General features: G+C 39.3%; 3 protein-coding genes across 4 annotated transcripts; 1 reads left to right on the top strand and 2 right to left on the bottom strand.

Moving 5' to 3' along the window:
* Positions 1 to 1,844: 1,844 nt before the first annotated feature.
* On the bottom strand, positions 1,845 to 5,523 carry LOC311287020 (leucine-rich repeat-containing protein 14). Of its 2 annotated transcripts, XM_084403576.1 has the most exons (5): positions 5,387 to 5,523; positions 5,100 to 5,189; positions 4,707 to 4,984; positions 3,256 to 4,119; positions 1,845 to 2,754 (listed from the first exon to the last, which is right to left on the bottom strand). In XM_084403576.1, the coding sequence occupies exons 3-5, from the start codon at positions 4,982 to 4,984 to the stop codon at positions 2,175 to 2,177; spliced, it is 1,722 nt and encodes a 573-aa protein (XP_084259702.1). In that variant the 5' UTR covers positions 5,100 to 5,189; positions 5,387 to 5,523; the 3' UTR covers positions 1,845 to 2,174. The 2 variants fall into 2 exon arrangements, with proteins under 2 accessions (XP_084259702.1, XP_084259701.1); XM_084403575.1 differs by having other exon boundaries at positions 5,100 to 5,468.
* A 531-nt stretch (positions 5,524 to 6,054) lies between these two features.
* Positions 6,055 to 11,949, bottom strand: maf1b (MAF1 homolog, negative regulator of RNA polymerase III b). The gene is made up of 8 exons (XM_084404361.1): positions 11,421 to 11,949; positions 10,682 to 10,766; positions 8,511 to 8,642; positions 8,266 to 8,428; positions 7,832 to 7,953; positions 7,583 to 7,702; positions 7,399 to 7,494; positions 6,055 to 7,223 (listed from the first exon to the last, which is right to left on the bottom strand). Exons 2-8 carry the CDS (start codon positions 10,762 to 10,764, stop codon positions 7,199 to 7,201), a joined length of 741 nt encoding a protein of 246 aa, XP_084260487.1. The 5' UTR covers positions 10,765 to 10,766; positions 11,421 to 11,949; the 3' UTR covers positions 6,055 to 7,198.
* A 714-nt stretch (positions 11,950 to 12,663) lies between these two features.
* On the top strand, positions 12,664 to 22,523 carry shrprbck1r (sharpin and rbck1 related). Its single transcript, XM_084404360.1, has 15 exons — positions 12,664 to 12,835; positions 12,936 to 13,216; positions 14,247 to 14,421; positions 14,576 to 14,659; positions 14,847 to 14,988; positions 15,963 to 16,053; positions 16,203 to 16,530; positions 16,751 to 16,863; positions 17,086 to 17,259; positions 19,710 to 19,870; positions 19,961 to 20,072; positions 20,842 to 21,021; positions 21,175 to 21,273; positions 21,450 to 21,593; positions 21,840 to 22,523. Exons 1-15 carry the CDS (start codon positions 12,814 to 12,816, stop codon positions 21,918 to 21,920), a joined length of 2,187 nt encoding a protein of 728 aa, XP_084260486.1. The 5' UTR covers positions 12,664 to 12,813; the 3' UTR covers positions 21,921 to 22,523.
* Positions 22,524 to 22,921: the final 398 nt, after the last annotated feature.

Below are 22,921 nucleotides of genomic sequence, written 5' to 3'. Positions count from 1 at the left end.
AGCAAATCACCCATAGCTCATGTGTGCCATCAGGTGTCATTCCACTTATTCGGGCCTCTTCTGGGTATGGTTTTGTCCCCTTTATACACCGCCGTGATGCAGAAAAGGCTCTAGAGCAGTGGTTCTCAATTCCAGTCCTCGGGACCCCTTGCTCTGCACATTTTGTATGTCTCTCTTATCTGACACACTCAGTTCAGTTCATGGAGTCTCTCCTAATGAGCTGATGATCTGGTTCAGGTGTGTTAAATAAGGGAGACATACAAAATGTGCAGAGCAGTGGGTCCCGAGGACTGGAATTGAGAACCACTGCTCTAGAGCATAATGCTGTGAAAACAGTTCTAAATAGCCCAGTAACCTGGATGGGTGTCAGTGTTTTGGCGCTAGGATGGATGATAGGGCAAGAAAAAGATTTGAGCTGCATCCCATTTATTCTTCCTGAATAGTATTTGATATTAGGAATAGCGTGTCACAAATCGTAGTATGCTGAAATTAGTATCTTAAAAAGGTATCCGGATGGTGTACTTTACCCACAAGATTAGATTAGAACTACAAACAAGAAAAAGTGCAAGACCAATGGTTAAGTACAGATTTAGATAAAGCGGTTTGAGTGATTAACAATCCACATTATATTTCATCAGCAGCAACATTGTGAACTTTCATAAAGATACGTTTGGTCATTACCTTTTAAATACAACATATGCAAACACATGATAAGAGTTCTCAGAATGAAAGACCCACAATTGGTAGATCAACATGCTACTAGATTTCTCGTTAAGAGATCTGCACGAGGGTGGTCCAGACCCAGAGAAAATGCAGGAGCTGCGTACAGTGACTTATGGTGCGTTCAAGTAATCTCGTAAAGATCGTATTTACGAGTTGAATCCACATGAACACCACCACAATGATGTAAATATGAGTGGGAAACTCTGGATTTTCTTTAAGCCCAGATCTTTACGAGTTGGGGGCGTGTCAGTGAGAAACATGGCGGAATACATTACACTGAAGCTAAGCAGGGCTGAGCCTGGTCAGTACCTGGATGGGAGAAAACCAGGTTGCTGCTGGAAGAGGTGTTAGTGAGGCCAGCAGGGGGCGCTCACCCTGTGGTCTGTGTGGGTTCTAACGTCCCGGTATAGTGACGGGGACACTTTACTGTCAAAGAGCACTGTCCTTGGGATGAGACGTTAAACCGAGGACCTGACTCTCTGTGGTCATTAAAAATCCCATTGCACTTCTCATATAGAGTAGGGGTGTAACCCCGGTGTCCTGGCCAAATTCCACCCATTGGCCCTTGCCAATCATGGCCTCCTAATAATCCCCATCCACTGAATTGGCTCTATCACTCTCTCTCCTCTCCACCTGTACCTGGTGTGTGGTGAGCGCACTGGCGCAGTTGTTCTGTGGCTGCTGTCGCATCATCCAAGTGGATGCTGCACACTGGTGGTGAATAATTATTTTACCCTGAATAATTATATTCATTATATAATTATTTCCCTTGACTGGAAAGCCGTACTGCAAGATTTCAGGTTTTCCAGAAATCGTGGGAACCCTGTAATTATCTGTGAATATTATTTAAACATCATAGTAATTAAAGAATAGTTAACCTAAAAACATTTTTTTTTAATCTGAATGTTCTTAATGAAGCCAATCAAGGCATTAACCCATACAGGTTTGGAACGAAATGAGTTTTTCATTCATGGGTAAACTATCCCTTCCTTTAGGTCTTGATTATCTTCAAGAGACATGTCACATATTGAATTAGACTGGCAATAGAGCAGAGAATATTAAACCTGAACATTTTCACCCAGCATTGAGAAAATTAAGAAGTCAACACAAGTTTAGTTAAAAAAAAAAAAAACATTTTAAAGAGGTGTCTTAGTTTGTTCCATCAGTGTAGGCCATAAACATGATATAAGGCAGTAAAACCATATGTAATGCATAACAAAACAAACCAATCAAAATCCTTTTATATGAGATGCTGCATACAATATAATGCTATGTTTTGTTTTGTTTTTTATAAAAAAATGTCTAAGCCTAGGTTGGCTTTTCATGTAGAAGTTTGGAAACCACAAGTAAATTCCTCATGAGTGGTTAAAAGTAACAAGCTGAGAGTACTAGTTTAAGCATAGTTGTGATTGTCAAATGCTTATGAGAGCAAGCTCTGAGACATTCACTGCCTAGTCGTCCACAGTTAAGTCTGGGCTATAGTTCAGAAGGTCAGAGGTCACAAGAAGGTCCCGGGAGCGTCCTCTCAAGTTCATAACCTCATCCAGCAACCTCAGCGTCAAGTCCCTGCTCTCAGGCTCCTCTAGTAGAGGCCAGTCCAGCAGCTGAGCACTGGAGGGGAGAGCAGGCAGACCAGGCTCATAATCCTCTAGTGGATTGGGATAGAGAAGCAGACGAAGAGAAGGGATTCCTGCTGCTGTACGGGCCAGGGAAAGAAGTCCCATCCTAGATAGCGGGTTTAAGGCCAGTCTTAAGCTACGTAAAGCCCGACAGCAGGACAGGGAGGGGAGAAGAGCTCCCAGTAGAGTGTCTGAGAGGCCACAACCACAAAGCGAAAGCTGAGACATGGAGCTTTCAGCTTGACCTAAGAGACGGCGCAGAGAGGGCAGGGACGATTCATCAAGCCTGTTCTCACTCAGGTCAAGTTCTCTTAGGAAAGAAGCATGCTGACTGCAGGAGAGGTAGGCCAGATCAGTGGAGGTCAGGCACAGGTATGGCAGCTCCAGTACCTCCAGGGGCTGGGAAAGAGAGCTACAAACAAGAAAATGAAAACATGTGCCAAGTTTTGAATACCATTTTGAAAAAGTCTCTAAAAATATAATGCAAAAAGTAATAAGATCCTTTGACCCTGAATACACGTGAAACGCTTTCATTATATATATATATATATATATATATATAAATAAAATGTATGCATGTACATACATATATATTTGAAAGCATATATATGTATGAATGTTGTGTGTGTGTGTGTGTGTGTATTTTTTCATTATGATATTTTGATATACGACAATTGCATCCCCTTGACATTGGCTTTATAAAAAAATATTATTTCCGGAATTAAAAACATGCTCATCATAGAAGAGGTGTATTCATCATTGTATGCATGAATTGCATTTTGAAATGTTTTGGTTTTTTAAGGGCATCACTGCCATTGACCCTCTGACTAAAACTATTAAAGACTGTGTGTGTAGTAGGAGTGTATGAGTAGGTATGACAAATACAGCTGTGTAAACCCACATGTGTATGTACCTGAGCAGCAAGCGCAAGTGTCCTGGAAGTCGTAGTGCAGTCAGGCATAATCTCTGCAGTCTCTTCAGTGAACCCAGTCCTTTAGACATGTCCTGTAGTGCCCCCTGCTGGCCAGGCTGAGTGCGTTGCAAGTCCAAGTTACAGTAATGTAGTCTGAGAGAGTGAAGCTGAGGGAAGGGAGCTAACAATGGAAGCAGCATAGCCAGGCCCGACACCCCGAGGCTGGAGTAGCGGAGGTCCACCCCAAGGAGATCCTGCTGAGGCAACAGACCCAATAAGGAAGCTATAGAGGATGCTGAGAGTTCCTCCACACGAAGGTAGCGGCAGTGGAGTTGCAATTGTCCCAGTTGACTAAGGGCATCACGGACGCGCTCCCAGGAACGGGAATTGATAAATAAGTCAGCCCTGACATGGAGCACAGCTACCTCGTCCCATTCTTGGTCACACAAGCTACCGTTATTACTGCTAGTGTTCGATTTCACCTCAGATGAAATCTTTCTCCTCTGGATCTCCATCCTCCTTCTGACACCCTTCACTAACTCAACTTCTGGTAACGTTTGTTCATTAGTTCTGCACTCCATTTTCCCTACTACTTCCACTTGGTGTCCTCCCCGACTCCCTTCACCACTATTCCCGCACCCTACAGTGCCCCGGTCTCGTTTGATAGCACTCCGGTCGCGCTCTGCTTCCAGCCCCCTTTTTCGCTCTCGTTCACCATCTCTCCTGTGAGCCCTGGAGGCAGCAGCTCGAGCTTGTAGCACCATTGAGCAGAGGGCAACAGTGAGGGACCATCCGCCCATTGAGTCTTCAACTCTCCCATCCTCACACTGAAGTCCACTGAGATCCAGCACCTGAAGGCAACACCTAGTATGGGAGGCAGGTAGAGAGCTAGTAAATAATGTTTAAAAAAAGAGAAAATATATGAAACACTTGATATAACCAACACAGAAAGAGAGTGAGACAAAGACGACAAAATTAAGGTGAAATCTATTTTAGAATGCATATATACAGTATGTATGTATACAATACACCCCGGCTACACACATACATATATTTTCAAATTACATTTTAATGGCTAAAGGGTGACATTCCTTTTTCTGTTTACTCTTAACAATATTCACAATATTACAACTATATTCATGTAACGATATTCTGTGATAATATATATTTTTTTTTTAATAGACAATAAAAGTCACCATCCAATCAATAACCCATATTTATTTGTCATCCACATGTGCTTTATTAACATGTTTACTGCCAGTGTGGTTAAAGGGGGCATCAGTGACATTCCTACCTATATTTATCCATGCTGTCAGGTCAGAGACATGTCACATGAGACATGCTGTGATGATGAAATTAATTTCTATGTATAGCATGGCACTGACCTCGTCTCTTTAATTGCACATTTTGTCATTCAAATGGAAAGGGTAATTTAGAGATAACATCCATACCTCTTGTCCGTCAGTCCCCTGACCACAGCCAGCAGCAGAGCCTGAACGCAGAGGCGGTTCGGAGGGCACTGGCCCGCCCTTCTGCTGCCTCCCACAGTCAGTGTCCGCTCAGGCCACCGCTGGACGAGCTCGCCGACGGCTAGAGGACGGCGGTGAGAGAAGGCGGCGTCCAGCAGCGCTCGGTAGAGCTCCCTCGGCACACAACTTAACCAATGCGGCGAAGAGCTGTGGTCGCTCACTACCTCCCGGGCGCACAGGTTCACCAACGACAGAACCATCTGCGGACGGCAGGCATCCGAGATCATTACTTGACACGCAAATCACATGGCAGATTGCAGCATGTTGATTATTAAATAATAATAACAACAACAACAACAAAAAAAGATCAAATACCTTTATCTTTTAAGAACGCCTCCAAAGCACCTCGGTGTTTCTAAAGCAACTACAAAACGATCTCCCCCATCACACTGTAATCCTGCATAACTACATGTTACATTCAATTAGACTTGTTTAACAGGCATCTGAATCTCGCGAGCGTCTTAAATGTCTAGTAAACCTAAATATAGGATTAAATATGCTCAACCATAAGCGGGTTGTAGATGAGTATGCCTGCTTTATATAAGTGGAACATCAGCAACGGCAAGTAAAATACAATTATGTGAGATCTGTATGAATCTTACAAATTGTTGTAATCTCTGGATTGCTTTCCCATGCCGCTCCGACTCCCCTACCGATGTTTACGACACCATAAAAACTGAACATAGTCGCCTTTTGATGACGCAAAAAAAGCGACTATCCCTGGCACACAGCAACAATAATTTTCTAGAACGAAAAAACGACCCACGGGCAACTAAAATTATCACACAGCCCAAAATAAAATATGAGTAGTTATAATTTATTATATTTAGATACTTTACTTGATTTAACTTTTTTTTATTAATACCACAATCAACTAATTGAATTGGTTTAGTTTTGTCAACTTGAAACTAATCCTGAAACCCCAAGTTTGTTCAACTACCATCATGGTACAGGCCTATGTTCTGGGTGTTAGACCAACTACATCACCCAACAAACTAGGTGTCTTTTGAAATGCCCCCAAACTTTGGGGTCATTTCAAAAGACACCTAGTTTGTTTGTTGGGTGATGTAGTTGGTTGTTTATTTATGGAATAGAACAAATAATCACATCTGATTTATCTCAGTCACTACACACAATACCTTCTGATTTTAGTTTTCAAATTTTGAAATAACTCATTTTTTCATTGACGCCTCCTTATATTCAAATCATGCATTTTCTTAAATGAATTCAATCAATTCAGGAATGCTCATAAAGCAGAAGATTTCAGGTATCAAACACAAAACTATAGCTTTATTGTCACAGATGCTCAATCATCCTTAATCTAAATCCTAAAAGGCTACAAGAGACAGATTCCATTCACATATTTCTTATCGTGTCAACACTGTTTGAAATTTCACATTGTTATGAGAAATGATTATAAACAGGTTCAAATACATCAGCCTTGAAAGCTTCAACAATATTTGGTTCAATATTACCTTTCAACTATGCAAAATTAACAAAGAGTTGGTAAAGTCATGTCAAAGCCAACATTATGGAAAGTCAAAAACAAATGGCAGCAACAAAATGTGAAATCTGCAGACATTTAATAATAATAAAAAAAAAGATCAGTGCGGTGTATACTAAAATAGATGAATTTCAGATAATTAAGCTTAAAAAAAAACAAAAAAAAAAAAACACACCTTTATAGTTCAACCATATATAAAGATATCAGGCAAATAAAAGTCTAAAATGTCTACAGCTCATTTGCTAGAGCATGGTGCCAACAATGCCAGGGTCATGGGATTAATGGAGTACCTGTTAGTTGCTTCAGATAAAAATATCTTCCAAAAACACAAAAAGCTTTCATATAGGCAGACAACAGATTAAATTAAATGACAAAATTCACATACACAAGCTTCAAACCTTACATTTAACCAATCCCACCCTCCCGGCCAGCAAATTATGAAAACAGTAGGAGAACAAATAAAACGGAAGGGGCAAAAATGGTGCTTGTGCAGTCTTTGTAGTCCAAAGTGTGCTAAAAAAAAAGTGTCACACATCCCATTTCCGCTGTCAGAATGCTGGTGTTTGAATGTGACTATCTTTCATTCCTGGGAGAACTGGTTTTATTTTCTCAGCCTCAGCAAAGCCTAAACGAGTCCATGCCAAACCTTGTCCCAGCAGCTCTCCAGGAATTCTCCTCAGCCACAGTCTTTGATCTTCTTTAGGGGTAAATGGGAGGGAGGTGTAAATGCCTCATTTTTTCCCCTCCTCAGTCCACAATGAACAATTAAAAATTAAGCACACACAAATTTAAGAAAATCCCCAGAAAATAAAGTTGTTGTTTTTTTCTTGAAAAAGCAAGAAGAAAGTGGGTGCAAAGTTATCGGCGAGGCCCTTTGGATGAAGCTCAGGTTGTCATCCCTGAGGAAGCTTTAGACGCACAGAGCTCTGGGGACCCTGCAATACAGAGCAAAAGAAACCACTTTAAAAGTCTATGGCAAACAATTCATTGCTGAAACACAAGTAATACCTTGAAGCACAATGTAACATACTAACTTGCTTACTTGTAATGGGTCCTGCAAACCATCTCTTTATATGGTTTATAAAGATTGCTTCATGAAAATGAGCTCACCTGTCTTCCATGAAGCTGTCCACTTCCTCTTCATCATCATCCAGCTCCATGTCCAACTCATTGTCAAGGCCACTGCAACCATAACTACTGAGGACACTGAACAGAAGTAGATGATGTTAAAAAATATATATTGTATAATAATAAAATGAATAAAGCGTGTACTGTACAGTGAGTGATTACTGACCTGACTGAGCGGCAGGTGAAGAATACAATGCGTTTAAGTTTCTTGTTGTAGAAGAGGTAGTTGAAGGACCACAGGCTGCCTTCCTCACCGAAGGGGTCAGAGTCGAGGTCTGGGTTGTAGCTACAAACAAAATAGTAATGACTTCTTAAAATAGATGTACAGAACACATTTAAAGGTTTGAAAATGTTTGTTAGACCCCTCTACAACTGAGGGCAGGGCAGAAATTGTTTCTTCACTCTTCACACACACCTATAGATGTCACAGCTCTGCAGGTTTATCTCTTGGTCAATGGCATTCCACAGTTCTGGGCCTAAAGAGTTAAACTGCTCCCCTACAGCAGAATAAAGGCTGCTGTTAACAGAGTCAGCCACCTGGAGGACACAAACAAGAGTCTTAAGAAACAAACATGCAAGAAATCATAGTTTCTGAAATGACAAACAAATGAATAATTAATAGATTAAAATGAATCCAGTTTTATTACAAGAAACCACATGTCTTTCAGTTTATGGGACCTTTTGAATAATTTCAATAAATTTTTTAAAGTGCATCCAAATCACCTTTTACCTGATATAAAATATCATCAAAAAGTGCAATGATACAGCACTTTTTTTTTCTTTACCAACAGCACTTTTTTTCTTTACCCAAGCAGATGTGTTATCATGATACAAGTTAGTCATACTAACCCAGTTAGCGCTGGGCTCTCGGCTGAACTCATGGGCGCGGGCTGCACTGAAGTCATAATCAGGCCGGAACGACTCGTTCAGGGTGGTGATAAGGTAGAACAAAGTCTTCCTGCAACACTTATCACTTAATGGGTTCTCTCCATCCTCCCCACTCTTCCCCAATCTAAAAGAAAGTGCACAAGAGAGACTGTGTAGTGCAACTGCAGTAGCTGAAGTAAAGCTTATGGTTGTGTGTTAAGGCTTACAGGTTAGGGCTCGGAGCGCTGCTGGACTGAGGGGGTGACAGAGCTTCTAGTATGTGTGGCTCCCCCTCCTGACAGAACTGCTTAAACATGTGCTTGTCATCACCAGCCATCTTACACGAGTAACTCTCGATCCTACAAGTAGCAAAAGAGAAAGGGAAAAAGAAAATGATTTGATTGTTCGTTCATCTGTACAATCATTACACAAAGATATTGCCATATATAATATATTGCTTGGGTTTTATAGAAGATATGATAAACATTGATGTATTGCAGTGTTCAAGACATCTGCCTTTCTTGCTGGGCTTTTTCAAACCTATACTTTTAGGCTCAGCTAAAATATTACAAGTGTAAAGCTAAGAGAATATCGTATGTGTTTATCTTTCTGGCTTATGCAAGAGAGAGTCCAAGTAACACTCCACAGACAGGCTTATTTATAGTTGAAGGGCAAAGGCTATAGCAGGACACAGTGTCATATGATTCAGGACGCTGTAGCCAGCTTACTGAAAGCAGTGTTAAAGCTCAACAAATCAGTGGGGAAAAAAGCAAACAGTGGTGTACGTGAGTGTACTTGGCTGCTGCGTGTAAAGATCCGTTTGAGGGAAGACACGCCACACCAAACTAGACAGTTTGAAACTAGGCCTGTAACAAGATACTGATTGTGACTGTTCGCAAAATAGAGATGGTACCAAGGCAAATGCATGAGTTATGTGTGCTTGACAATGCCACTGTGAGCACTATTAAGTGGTATATACTGATACTGACATCTGTGCTCAGGGCTGCCACATTTGATCTCTCTGTACCGTACTTTGCGCTAATCCAGTAACATGATTAAATGCCAAATAGGCTGGCAGCTCATATGAAATGAAATTACCCCTAAATAACCACAGTGGTATGTGCTAGTTAGAGGATACTACAATCTGCGTCACGGCAACAACAATCGCGTGTCAGGGTATATCATCGTCTTGGTAACCGACCCCCTTGTCCTTACCTAACACCTTGACAAGGTGAATGAAAATACATTTCCAGTTTTAAATCCAACACCAAATAACTAACCAATAAACGTGTCCAATATTGAAAACCCAAATTAAAATGGTTCAATATCCATTACATTGTGACTGTGATGATCTGAAGTTGTTAGAAGTTTAAAACTACTGTTATATTAAGAGACACACAGTGGCTAAAATGATGCACTTTTTTTGACGTGGTGGGTAATATTGCGGTAATAGTTCTGCAACTTTCTTCTGAGTGCGTCTATCAGATGGAGGTTCCTGCACCGAGACCAAACATGCTATTGTTTTCGGAGTAAAAGCTAAAACACTGATGCACATGACACTTTATTTGACACTGCAATAACCACAGGAAGAACGAAAGCATGCATCTTTGTTGATGCGTGACAGGATGTTCAGCAGAACAGACAATTGAACTTAAACACATTATTAAATCTAAATCCACTTCTTTTTGACCAAAGAATTTCCATGACTTTTCCACTTGTTTGCGATTATTACTGTATAAGGATTCTTAATATTTTTTACAGCGATTGCACTCACAAAAACAGATCTGTCTTCATTTACTCACGTTGTTCCAAACTTGTATGATTTTCGTTCATCTTCGAAACACAAATGTAGATATGATAAAACGAAACCTGAGAGATTTGATCCTTCATTGAAAGTCCCTTCTCCCTCAAAAAAATCTGAGTTCATTATGAGATCATAAATGTAACCCAGAAGAATTGAGCAGATTAATCTGCTGTATCAAGTCTTCTGAAGAGACATGATTGCTTCATATGAACAGATTTAATTATTTATTCATATATAAATGTTGACCAACATATGCCACACAGAGAACATTGATTCATAGGAATTATTGTTACAATCTCTTGCTAACTTTTTAAGAGTCACAGTTCTGGATGAACGGACTTTCAATTGAGGGACAGAACTCTCGGGTTTCATTAAAAATATCCTCATTTGTGTTTCAAACAAGAACAGACTTCTTATGAGTTTGGAATGACATGAGGGAGAGTAAAGACTATTTTCTTTTTCTCTCTCCCTCTGACTTTGCAAAGTCTGCAACACAACTTTTCCCTTATATTTCCTTGTTTTATAAATCACAATTCTTGGACTAATAAATTTAAAGAAAACAGAAATGCTCAAGATTATTCCCCAAGTTCATACCTGCCAAGGATGTGAGCGTCTCCAGTTTCAACACACAGCTGGGAGCTCAAGGCCTCAAAAAGGGAATTCTCTAAAAGCTTCATTGCTGGAAAACAAAACACACACACACACACATTTAACAGAAACCGAGTATCTGTATTTCAGTGTTTGTCAGTAATCTGTTACAATACAAATAATTTATGAAAGGAACTAGTGGTATCACGTTCAAATGAAACTGCCATGGAGATGCTCAAGAGGAAACAGTTCGGCTGCGTCTAGTGTTGCTTATTTACATACAAAGTTCACTGACTCCCGTTTAGTGCGTTATGAAAAAAATATGGGCACATTCACTACATTATGTCTACATGAACAAAAAAAAAGACAAAAAAAAAAACATATATAAAACTGCGTCATTGGAACAAAAACGACGGATTATTTGTTGACCTCACATCTGAAAACTAACAGTAGCAGCTACATCTAACTGTCGTCCCCTCCCCCCCAACAACCCACTTCCTACTTTATAGTTCGACCTGGGCGTATTGGGTTAAAAAACAACAACACAAGACTAAAGTCGGGGACATTTTACTGGCAAAATAGTTAACAGGACAATATTGGATAATGAAAGAGCAAATTGGTTTAGGTGATAAATACATTATACTATTTACATTAAACAACATCTACTGACTTACGTTTGACGAACTAACTTAGGTTGTTAATATTGACGATTTATAAAACACAGAGTAGGTTTTGTTATGCTTACCTTTCCTGTTGCAATGTCACTTTCGGATTTAAAAATCGGGGTGAAAAGAGCAGTGGGATCAGTTCACAGAAAGATCTGTTGCCCAACTCAAAACACAATACAAGCTAAAATGCTCTGGCGCCTACGCACGGTGCGGGGCAGCAATAAATGCGTTGCAGTGCGAATTTAGTAGATTTAAAAATGACTCGGTCGAGACTGACATATTCTGCAGGCGTTTTCTCTTATCGTAAAGCTTCGTATTTCGACTAAACGCAACATAAAATTCAGCGATTGTGTCGAGCTCCAAGACAGCAACTGCAGCAGCATCCCCTTATTTGACCTAGAACAAATATATCTTCTAAAAACGAGATAAGCGTCGCTTTAAATGACGCGACTTAATCAAACGATGGTTAAATTACCACTTGAGACCTATCGTTAACGATTATGCGTTCTGATTATTGTGTTATGTCCGTAAAAATCTCGAAAACATCTAACGACAGCCTCTATATCCGAAAACAGTGTACAAGCCACGCCTCTAAGCAGTCATTTCCGTTGAAAATGACCACACCCACTTAAGTGTTTAGAAAAATAACATGGACACTTCTATTGGCTGTTTAGTCTGTCAGTTAAATGTACTAGTCAATTCAGGTGAAATGGTCACATAATTTAAATCCAAAGAGCGACTAGCCTTTTATGAATTCTTTGTAAAGTGTTTATTTTATGTCGAGCGAAAAAAAGTTAAATGTAAAAAAAATTTAAAGACAGATTAGGGCATATATATTTCGAGAAGGTGTTTAAGTTAGCAGCTACAGGTGTTTTAAGTGGAAATATGTGTCGATTAGGACGTAACGTTAACCAGTTAAAGTCACTAAATAAAGCAGAGTTCTTACTAATATTTATTTTAACGTTTTTAAAATAATTTTCTCATAATGAATCAAAATGAATAAATACATTCCAAAATGTAAATGCAAAGATGTGTAACTAAATCCATTAATGTTACTGTTTCGTAACCTGATTACGTAATTCACAGACCTGGAACAAATCAGGCAGTAGCTAACTTAGACATGGCTGGTTAAATATTTACCATGGTTTTACTACTGTAATCATGGTTTAACAGTGGTATTTGTCATTGTGATCATGAAAGCATGAACCTGACACAGTATTTTTGTGCAACTCTGTAATCACCACAGATGCGTCACAGTTATGTTTCATGAGAATTTTTTTTAGCTTGACATGGAAAATTGGGATATCCCCTAGCCTAGATCAGATGAGAGAGCAGTGTGGTTTGAATGTGTGTTTTCAACAGGAGGCGCAGCGTCTCTCATAGAATGTAAAATGTCTGTCTCCGCTTGAGCCGTGTTTCTTCCTGCTGTGACGCTGGCTGGACTGCCCTCCATCTGAAACTAAAACAAAGATGACAAGGCCGCCACTTCTGGGTAAGTGTCCGGATCAGAGAGTTACAGGATATCTCCTAGCATCATATTAGCGAACAAAACCCGGCTGGTACTGGGGTGTCAACACGATATATCCCGTCAGTCGGCAGCGGCATGTCGCTGAGCTCAGGCGGGTGGACTCACACACCTCCGCCGGCCCAGTCCTCATCGTCTCATCTCGGCCATGAGGCCTCGCAGTCGGCCTGCAGCACTGTTTTGATGTCAGTGAAGGTGTCAGTATGCCACTCCGGTATACGTCCACTCTGTCTCCCGGGCGCCGGAGACGAATCTCTCCGTCTTCAGCTGAGCATGGACCCGGGGAAGGCAGGGGAATTCCGCCTTGCGTTACGGGACATCAGCGGAACAGCGGCTGGACGCAGTGTGGTGAGGAAATGTCGAACTTGCCCGAAGTCTCAGTCTGCTGTGCTTTGAACACTGGATCTGGATAAAAGCTTAGAAAAAAACGTAACATCGATAGTATTCATTCCAGAAGTATCTGCGTAGTCATTAATAGCGCTTCCCTGTGGCTGATATAGAGTTCACACGAGTGAATCACATGTTGTTTTGCCAGTCTTTGTTGTTGAAATCCACCCTCCACCCCCTAAATATGTTAGTTTGCTGAGATCTAAGAGTCATAAATAAACTTTAACGGTCTTCACGCTACGTATATCCACTTTAATCATGTTTAATTTCTGTAAACACTTTCATTTGCTGTAATAGACTGATAGAAAGAAAGTGAAACTGTCCATCATGTGAATTTGTATATGGACGTCGTTATGGTTTCTGGTTCCAGAAACCCCGGTAAATATACATTAATGTAATAATAATAATAATAATAATGTAATATAATAAAACCTATTTTCGACCTATAATTTCCCTTTGAATACATGTAGGCTAATGTAATGTTTAATTATTTATCCCTCTGTTTTAAAACTATGCAGGCATACTCTTTCAAAATTGTGGTTGTTATCCAGGAATTGTATTATTTGGGGACACTGTGACCAGTTATACATCCAATTACATCCTACATCCTGCTACAGTTTACAAACTACAAGTTCAGAAAACCATAGCATGTGAAAATTATGTTTAATACCCAGGGTCTTTGAGATCCCAAAGAGAATTAATATCATTTTGAAATCTCAGTACTTTCATTCTCATCAGTGTGATCTTTGCAAAACAACATGTACCCAATAAATGTCACAAATTATGATACAACCAGAATAATGAAATAGGCGAAGAATGAAATTGCCTAATTTTGAATCAGTAGGCTACATGTTAAGTTTTAAATAGGCTAGGTTGTTTATTTGCTTGTGAGAGATAGATATTTCCTGGACTATATCATTTCAGTAGTTTTGTTAAAGTAAAAAAAGTCCCCATCATATTGTTGTGGCTCTCTCTGTTTATTTTCACTTAGTCAATTGCTGAGTTTGATCTCAAGACTGTTCGTTATGAAATCAAGTCCCCACAGTGCCATGAACTGAGTTTGGCAACACCACCACATGACCGTATCACTTTCAACTTCCGCTGTGAGCAGGAAGCTCAGGAGTGGGCCACTGTGGTGATGTCATCGCTCCGTGAAGCGCATAGAGGTTTGCCTTCCTTCTGCTTTCTTCAAACTGCTTATTGTCAGTTCTGTTCGTTTATTCATTTTCTCTAGTTTTATATAAAGACTTTGATTTTCCTTTGACTTTTACTGTTGGTTCTGTGCTTATAAACCACTATGTCTCTTGGTCATTATTTCAGTGGCGATTAGTTCCTCTACTGAAGAAGGAAAGCTACCTCCCCAGCCTCTGGATTCACAGAGCAATGCACCCATGCCACGTACAGGTAGTCATTTGTTTTCTTGTATTAATTTTCTGCTCACGATCAGCTTGACCCTGTTGCCAAACAATAAACAATGTGTCAATTGTCTATTATGCTGACAGCTGCTTCCATTTCCGATTCTACCCTCTATCCCTCTCCTTTCCCATCCAACTTTCTCATTCATTTTCTCTCTTTCTTCTTTTCTCTCTAGAGGAGATATGTGCGGAGCTGGTTAGCGCAATAGAGGCAGGTGATGTTCGGGCGGCGTCTGTCTGTGCATCATCTTTAGCTAAACAGAGAGCTGCTCTGAGCATTCAGCCCTCCAAACATAATTACACTGACACTGAAATTAGGTAAAATACATGTTTACCGACATTGACCCATCAGTTTAACAATGTGTCCTAACCAGATTCATAGCGACAAGTGATAAAAGATGTCTGTTGCATGTTAATCGGTGCTTCTGCCCAGCTGCTGCTGCGACAAATGGCATTACATTTTGTCAGGCACTCGTTTTCGATTTCTATGAAGGTTAGCCCTGATCCACAGTGGTTGCGCTTTGGGTGACCCGAGTTCAAATCCCAGCTTGAGGTCCTTTCTAATACCGCCCACCGCCATCTCCCTCTTTGCATCCTGTCCCCACTCTTCACTGTCAAAGGCAAAACAAATTAAACGAGGGTGAAGGGAGTTTCGAATTGAAAACTAAATGTCAAATACCCAAAGTTCTTCCTGAAAAACCATAAAAACATTATTTCTGGTAAAGCATCATATTAAGAGTAGAGAGTGCAGGCAAACAGAGAGAAACCGTTTTGATTTACTGTATTTTGTAATTGAATGTGTCACATCATGCCCTGTTTTTGCCTTCAGAGTAGACAGACACATTTCGTGTTGCTGAAATCTTGCTACATTGCACCTGGTTAGGACACATAAATCAGTTTTTTTGTATTTTATCAGTAATATTTAAAGGGATCTTTTACCCAAAAATAAAAACTCCATAATTTACTCACCCTCAAGTCGTTCCAAACCTGTTGGCTGTGACTTTCTTTCTTCTCTGGAACACAAAAGAAGATATTTTGAAAATGGACATACAAAACACTTTAAAATATCTTCTTTTATGTTCCACAGAAGAAAGAAAGTCACACAGGTTTGGAACAACAAGATGAGTAAACAATGACAGAATTTAATTATTAGGTGAACTATCCCTTTAATTTACACCAACTCATTTGGTAATCCATCCAACCACTCAAATACACACATTTTTACATGTACACACATATGTTATGTTTCCAAGCCATTCTGATCTCAGCTGATGCATTGGTTTATCACGCAGCCTGGCTGTGGTGGTAGAGGATGCATCCTCTTCCTGTTGTGTCACAGTGAACGTCTTCCCCCACTCCACAATTGGTGCTCTCAAACAACAGGTAGGTGCAGATTAACATTAACCAAATAAACATTAATAACCATCAATCAAATAAACATTCATCAATAATTTTCCAATGCCATGTGATTCTCAGAATTACTGTAATTACCATTTAGCTTTGTTAATGACACACAGTTTTTGCCCTCTAAGGTCTTCACAGACTATGGTTTTCATCCGCGTGTGCAGCGCTGGGTCATCGGCCAGTCTTTGTGCTCTGATCATCGCTCTCTTGCTTCTTATGGAGTTCAGCGAGATGGCGACACTGCGTTCCTATATCTCATTTCTGCCCGTCAGGCCCGAGTCAGTCGAGGGCTGTACCAACAAGATCAGGAAAGTGCTTTACTCATGCCAGCTTTGGTGCCAACGTCTAATCAGCCCCACCAAGAAGCAGTAACCAATGGGCCAGCAGCACTGAACACAGCCTCAAGGCCATACAGCACCCTGCCTACGAGACTTCATAGCAGCCATAATACTCTGAGTGTGTATGCGCAGACACTAATACACACCGTGACCACAAAAGGCCACCAATCAAAGTCATAACATGCATTTACACACAGACCAATTTTAGTTGATTATAAATGGGAATCTCTATATTTCTGCTAAATTATAAGAAATGGCTACTAAACCAATCATTTCGTTCTCAATTCTTTTTTGTATAAAGTCTTGCACAATTTACAATTTTGGTATATATCTCTCAGGCAACAGTCCTGGAGGGACAGAGAGGTTGGGTTTGAGCGATATCCGTGACCTGATCAACCTTGAGCTCCCGCAGTTGAATGAAGCCCTGGCGCCCAAAAGAACAAGCACACAGGTACATGCTGTTCAAAATAATGTTAACACACAGAACAAGTTTTCCTACAAGATAAAGCGCTAACATTTCATACTTAATAATATTTAAAACAACTCACATGTGAACTACATGAACAGAAAATACATATCATTAAAACAGCAAGTATATTATAAATGCAAATAGATGTACTTGTATGATGAGATTATGGTGCTTATTTGAATCATTGTTTTTGTGGGTATGTAGCTGGGATGGGCCTGCCCAACTTGTACATATATTAATAAACCGACACGTCCTGGCTGTGAAATGTGTAGCGCAGACCGACCTGAAGGCTACACTGTTCCCGGCAACTACAGACCAGACGCTCTGGAGCTACGACGCATTCAGCAGGAAAAAGAAGCAATAAGACAGTACCAACAGGTGAGGCTTGCAAAATACACACATAATTGCCCAGACTCAGAGCTGATAGTAGTTTAAATTGAGAAAGCTATGAGCATATTTTACACAATACTTCTGCCTGCTTCCACCAGTATATTCCACTGTTTTGATGCTTGTGGAAATCAGTGAGAACAGATGAGATTGGCATCTTTCTTTTGCTTTTGGCTTATACAGCTCATGCACACCGACCATTTTACATCTTCCCTCACACCCAAGTTTAGGACAAAATCCTTACATCAAAATAGTTGTTTCGTTTGTATTTAAATAAATACATTTTACTGATATTTACTGAATTTTCATTTCATGCCTACTTTATTAGATTAAATTTAAAGTGTTTAAGTGTTCAACAATTTAATTGCAGTACTTTTTTTTTTTTCATCTCATTTGTTATCCATAATTTTTATTGTATTGCCCATCCGCGACCCATATTTTTTTAGAAATTGTCATCAGTCATCGAAAAGCCCATATTGGTTACCGCTATTCAGGAGCTACTTTTAGTGATCTCTTAGGGTTTGTGAGCTCTGATTGACTCCTCAGTCTGAATCTCTTCTCTTTTGTCTCTATTTCTTTTTAAGGAGAAAGGGAGAAGAGAGGAGCTGAGGGGCAACAACTCACTACTGCACAACCTCGACCAGGACTACTGACTCGCCCACACACACACACACACACACACACACACTGCATAGTCTTGACACACTCATACTGCAAATACAACCTCCGCACCAACATCCTCCAGTATACTGCACAACTTGTATATGCCTGAACAGTTTACTGCTAATCAATTTGATCCATGTCAAGCTCATCTATTCAAATAGCACCTTTTTCAGACCACTTGCAAAAGCTAAACATTTTGACCCATTTTAAAAACATCTATGTAATTATACACTGCAAATATTCCATGTTTCAGTCATACAGGAAGTAATTTTTATAATATTATGGCAAATAAATGTATGATGCTGTTACTTCACTTGGTCTAATAAGATGCCCCCAATTGTTGAGCTGTCTCAACTAAAATAAAGTTTACAACTTTATTCAGGTACAGACTCTTTTAATGGGCAAATGCCTCACGCATCAGATGATGTATTGTATATCTTTGTAAGTAGATGTAAGAAATGAAGAAATGACTGCACAGCTCTTGCGCAGTCTAATATTGTTTGACAGATTCTTGTAAAATAGTTTGACACTCATATATTCAAGATCTGAATTATTTTCTAGTCTTGGAATCTCTTAACTAAGAGAAACTGTTTTTAACTGTTCCAGCGTCATTTTTTCTGTGATGGGTCATCCAACAATACACTTTTTTTGTTTGTTAAACATTAAACACCAACTTTTGCTTACCGCGTCCACTGAAGTAACTTATCGTACATCACTTCAAGATTGCAGCTGTTCACACAAGCAACATGCGTTTTACATCAAAGTTAAAACTAACATGGAATGAAGAAGAGAAGCAAAATAGTTTGTGAACGGTGTCTGACATGTTGAACCTGTGAACAGTGTTGCAAAAACCTTTGACTCTGTAAATGCATGCATGCTAAGTAAATACATCTGATAAACATGTTTTCTGCTACAGAATTTTTGCACTTAAAAGATATGACTTTGTGAAAATGTTGTAGGTAGAGAGAATTTTTGCTTATGCTATTTATTTAGATGACAAAAATATAACGAGAGAACATTCGGTAAGTTACTCAATGAGTACTGGCAATTAATACGTTATGGATAAAACTTCTGCTTAATGAGTAGGCCTAACTAGTGTGAATGAGAAGGAACCAGAAGAAGACATGTCTTCATTGGTCGAGTTAGGGCTGTGATGTAACATAACTTGTTTGTCTGCATGACTGTGGGCTTTATTCTTTTATGATTAGTCATGTAAAATAGCCTTGAAATGAAGAAAGACAAATGGCTATGCAAACAAACTATGTGACAAACTCAAATAAAGGTCTTTTAATAGGTACAAACCATTTAGATCTAGGTGTGTGACGTTTTTTCTATTTACAGTTCTGGTATGTTTTAAAGTATGAAAGTGTAAGGCATTTCATACATGATATATTTAATCACAAAATGTATGTAAGCTATATTTTATTTATTGCAAGTGCATATACTTATTTGGCTATAATGTTGTTTTACAGTGTTCATGTATTTACATAAATAGAGTTATTATAGTTATTTTAATATACTTTAAAATATAATTTATTTGTGTTATGCAAAGCTGAATTTTCATTAGCCATTTCCCCAATCTTCAATGTCACATGATCCTTTAGAAATCATTCTAATATGCTGATTTATTATCAATGTTCAGAAATCAGAAATGCCATCGGGATCTTGTAGGCATTTAGACCCTGTTCCCGTCACTCAGGAGTGACAGCATGTGCTGTGTGTTTTCCTCACACGGGCTGTCTCTTCAGTTCTTACAGCTTCTCTTTCTGTGTCTGTAGGCCAGAGAAGCAGAGCGCAGGGAAAACTTTGCACGTCTGGTGCAGATGGACGGACAGGATCTGGTTCCTAACCCAGAGAGAGTGGAGTGCAGGATCTGCTATGTGGAGCTCGAGTCTGGCGAGGGAGTCCTGCTCCGAGAGTGTCTTCACTGCTTTTGCAGGTGAGGAAGACTGAGAGTGTGCCGCTGGAGCACATTTACTGTTCTGTATTTGTCATGCAGTAGTTAAGAAAACTGTTTTTCTATGGGTAGAGAGTGTCTGCGCTCTATGATTCTGATGTCGGAGGACCCTCAGGTGGCATGTCCATACAGAGACGAGGCCTACGCCTGCGACTGCATCTTGCAAGAAAGAGAAATCAGAGCTGTGAGAACTTTCATTTGTTCTGCTTTTAATTTGCCTCTTTGTCTACAAAACTACAGGAGAAATACATAAAATGGTCAAGAATGGTATTCTGCAACTGTAGGTGGCTCTGGCTTTAACCATTTTTTTTGTAATTACCTTATTAGGATAATTAACATCAGTTTCTTATCTTTGTTGTTCCACCCATCCAATGAAAAGTTACTCAAATATAAAGATTCACAAATTAAAAGAAGTGCCATCTCAAAAATGGCTTCTAAATTCTGTTTTTTATAGGCAAATATCTTAAGACACTCCCCAAAAAATATGATAATGGTTGGCGTCATTAGCCCCACATAATCTCCAACAGCTGACACTACTACAGTTTTTGAATTAGTTTTATATTTTCATTTTTAATTTCATTTCAGTTTTAATTTAGAAGTTTTAGTTATGTTGTTGTGTTTTATCATTGTTGTAGTTTTTAATCATTTTTGTTTTATTTTTAGTTAAGTTAAACTGAATGAACATGAGAAATGTTTCCTTTTTGAAATAAGTTTCGTAAGTGTTTTTCATGTTTCATTTAACGATTATTTTATTAACGAAAATGTTTCTTCATGGTTTTAGTTAAATTACTATAATAACGCTGCTTTACACTTGGCCTGTTCTTTTGTTAATAATGTGCTTATACAGTATCATGGAACAAAAGATTTTTATGAATCTGTTGAGTGATATTTGTAAGTATTTTTATGCCAATTTCTGCCTCGCGTGTTTTCCCTCCGCTCTCTCTCTCACACAGCTGGTGTCAGTAGACGATTATGAGCGCTGGTTGCAGAGGGGTCTGTCTGTTGCAGAGTCTCGATGTGAGGGCAGTTATCACTGTGCTACTGCAGACTGTCCTGGCTGGTGTGTTTATGAAGATACCGTCAACACTTTCCACTGCCCAGTGTGCAAAAAACACAACTGCCTGCTCTGCAAGGTATGTCTGCATGTCAAATGCACACTGAGATAATTGTGTGTACAATTTACTCTAGGTTTTTGTTTCTCTACTAAGTAGGTTCTCATTATAATAGGAGGTGAATGACTTAGGCATATTAAACATAAAAACTAATTTTGTTTTTCCTTTACCTAGGCCATTCATGAAGGGATGAACTGTAAGCAATATCAGGATGATCTAGCAGCTCGCGCCATCAATGACTCTGCAGCTCGGAGAACAAGAGACCTGCTGAAGGTCAAACACATACTAATCCAGATCCTTTTCTTTTATCAAAGCTCATGTTAAGAAAGGTCCTTTGGCATGTTCTTCAGATGACATCATCTTAAACCCACTGCATTATTGCAGTTGAAAGTGCTAAATGTTCATCTCTCTTTTTATTGTCTTCTGTCCCCTCACTCACACATGAACAGACTCTTGTTAATTCTGGAGAGGCGATGCATTGCCCTCAGTGCGGCATCATTGTGCAGAAGAAGGAGGGCTGCGATTGGCTCCGCTGTACTGTCTGCCACACCGAGATCTGCTGGGTCACCAGAGGACCACGCTGGGGGCCTAAAGTAAGACTGGGATATAAGCTTTACTCTCTGGCTCCATTGGGTATCATCCCTCAGAAAACAAGAGCAAGCATAGTGTGTAATGTAGGTTTCATTTCTAAAAACTACGCTCCGGCAGTTACAGCATGCCACGATGGACGGTTATCATGACAAAGCAATAAATACCATGACTTATAGATTTCAAAGAATCATTGTTAATTGTAAATATCTAATAGTTGGAAACTGAGATTCATGTCTTTCTCACTTCAGGGTCCTGGAGACACAAGTGGAGGCTGCCGCTGCAATGTGAACAAACAGAGATGCCACCCAAAATGTCAAAATTGTCACTAAAGGGATGAGTAGCCGACAGAGAAGGAGGTACATGTAAGAGAGAGAGCGAAGTGTATTACATCATGATAGACACACACTTTTGAGTGTGAACTGACATATACTGTCCTCCTGTGTAAGCTTTCAGTTCAGTTTTCTGATGCTGAAATATAGAAACGTGTAGGTCTGTCGTACAACAAATGTTGCAAATTATTTCAAAAATTCACAGAAAAGCTTTAAATTCACTCAACTGTATGTTACATAACAAATATCACCTCTACTATGAAAGCATTTTTTTCGAATCGGCTGAAAAAAACGTTTCGAGTGTTACCAAGCTACAACTGTTCAGAGTTGAGACAGAATCGTTACTTGAATTAGGGTGCTTGAATTAGTGGTTTGGAAATGAATTATTCTTTCGAACCAATTCTTTTTAATGATTCAGTCAACAGGTTCACAGATCACTGGTAAATCACTCATGTAAAACTGTGATGTGGGTGGCAGATTGGAACTTTAAGCAACACAGAATTGGACATTCTACACAGCCTAAATCATAAACATTCTGATTAACTATAGATATTTTAATAAAAAAAAGAAAATGTTTTTAAACATTTTTTTAATCTCTTAATTAAAAGAAAAAAAAACTTTTTTACCAATCTGATCAAATGATCCCCGAAGGACAAAAATAAAACTGTCTGAAGCTGCCGATGAAAATGAAAACAAGGGAATCGTTACAATGCACTTACACAAATACTTTTGTCTTGTCTTAATCTTAAAGCTATACTACACTGTTAAGACGTGTTACTGAAAGTGCCTTTTCTTGCCTGTTTTTGTCTCAAAGTGATGTAACCACTAACATTAGCAATCGTTTTGCAGTGTTACATTATTATTATTATTATTATTATTATTATTTTACATAATGTACTGTATGTTGCTGTTGTTGTAGATTTGTGATCCAGGATAATTTGTGTGTGCAGTGTTTTCCCTCCACATTTCCTACAAACCAAGAGATATTGTATTTTGTGCAT

Source organism: Rutilus rutilus (genome assembly GCF_951802725.1).
Source record: "Rutilus rutilus genome assembly, chromosome: 3".
Lineage (NCBI taxonomy): Eukaryota > Metazoa > Chordata > Actinopteri > Cypriniformes > Leuciscidae > Rutilus > Rutilus rutilus.
The sequence above is the reverse complement of the archived record's forward strand: the minus strand, read 5'-3'. Positions and strand labels throughout refer to the sequence as shown.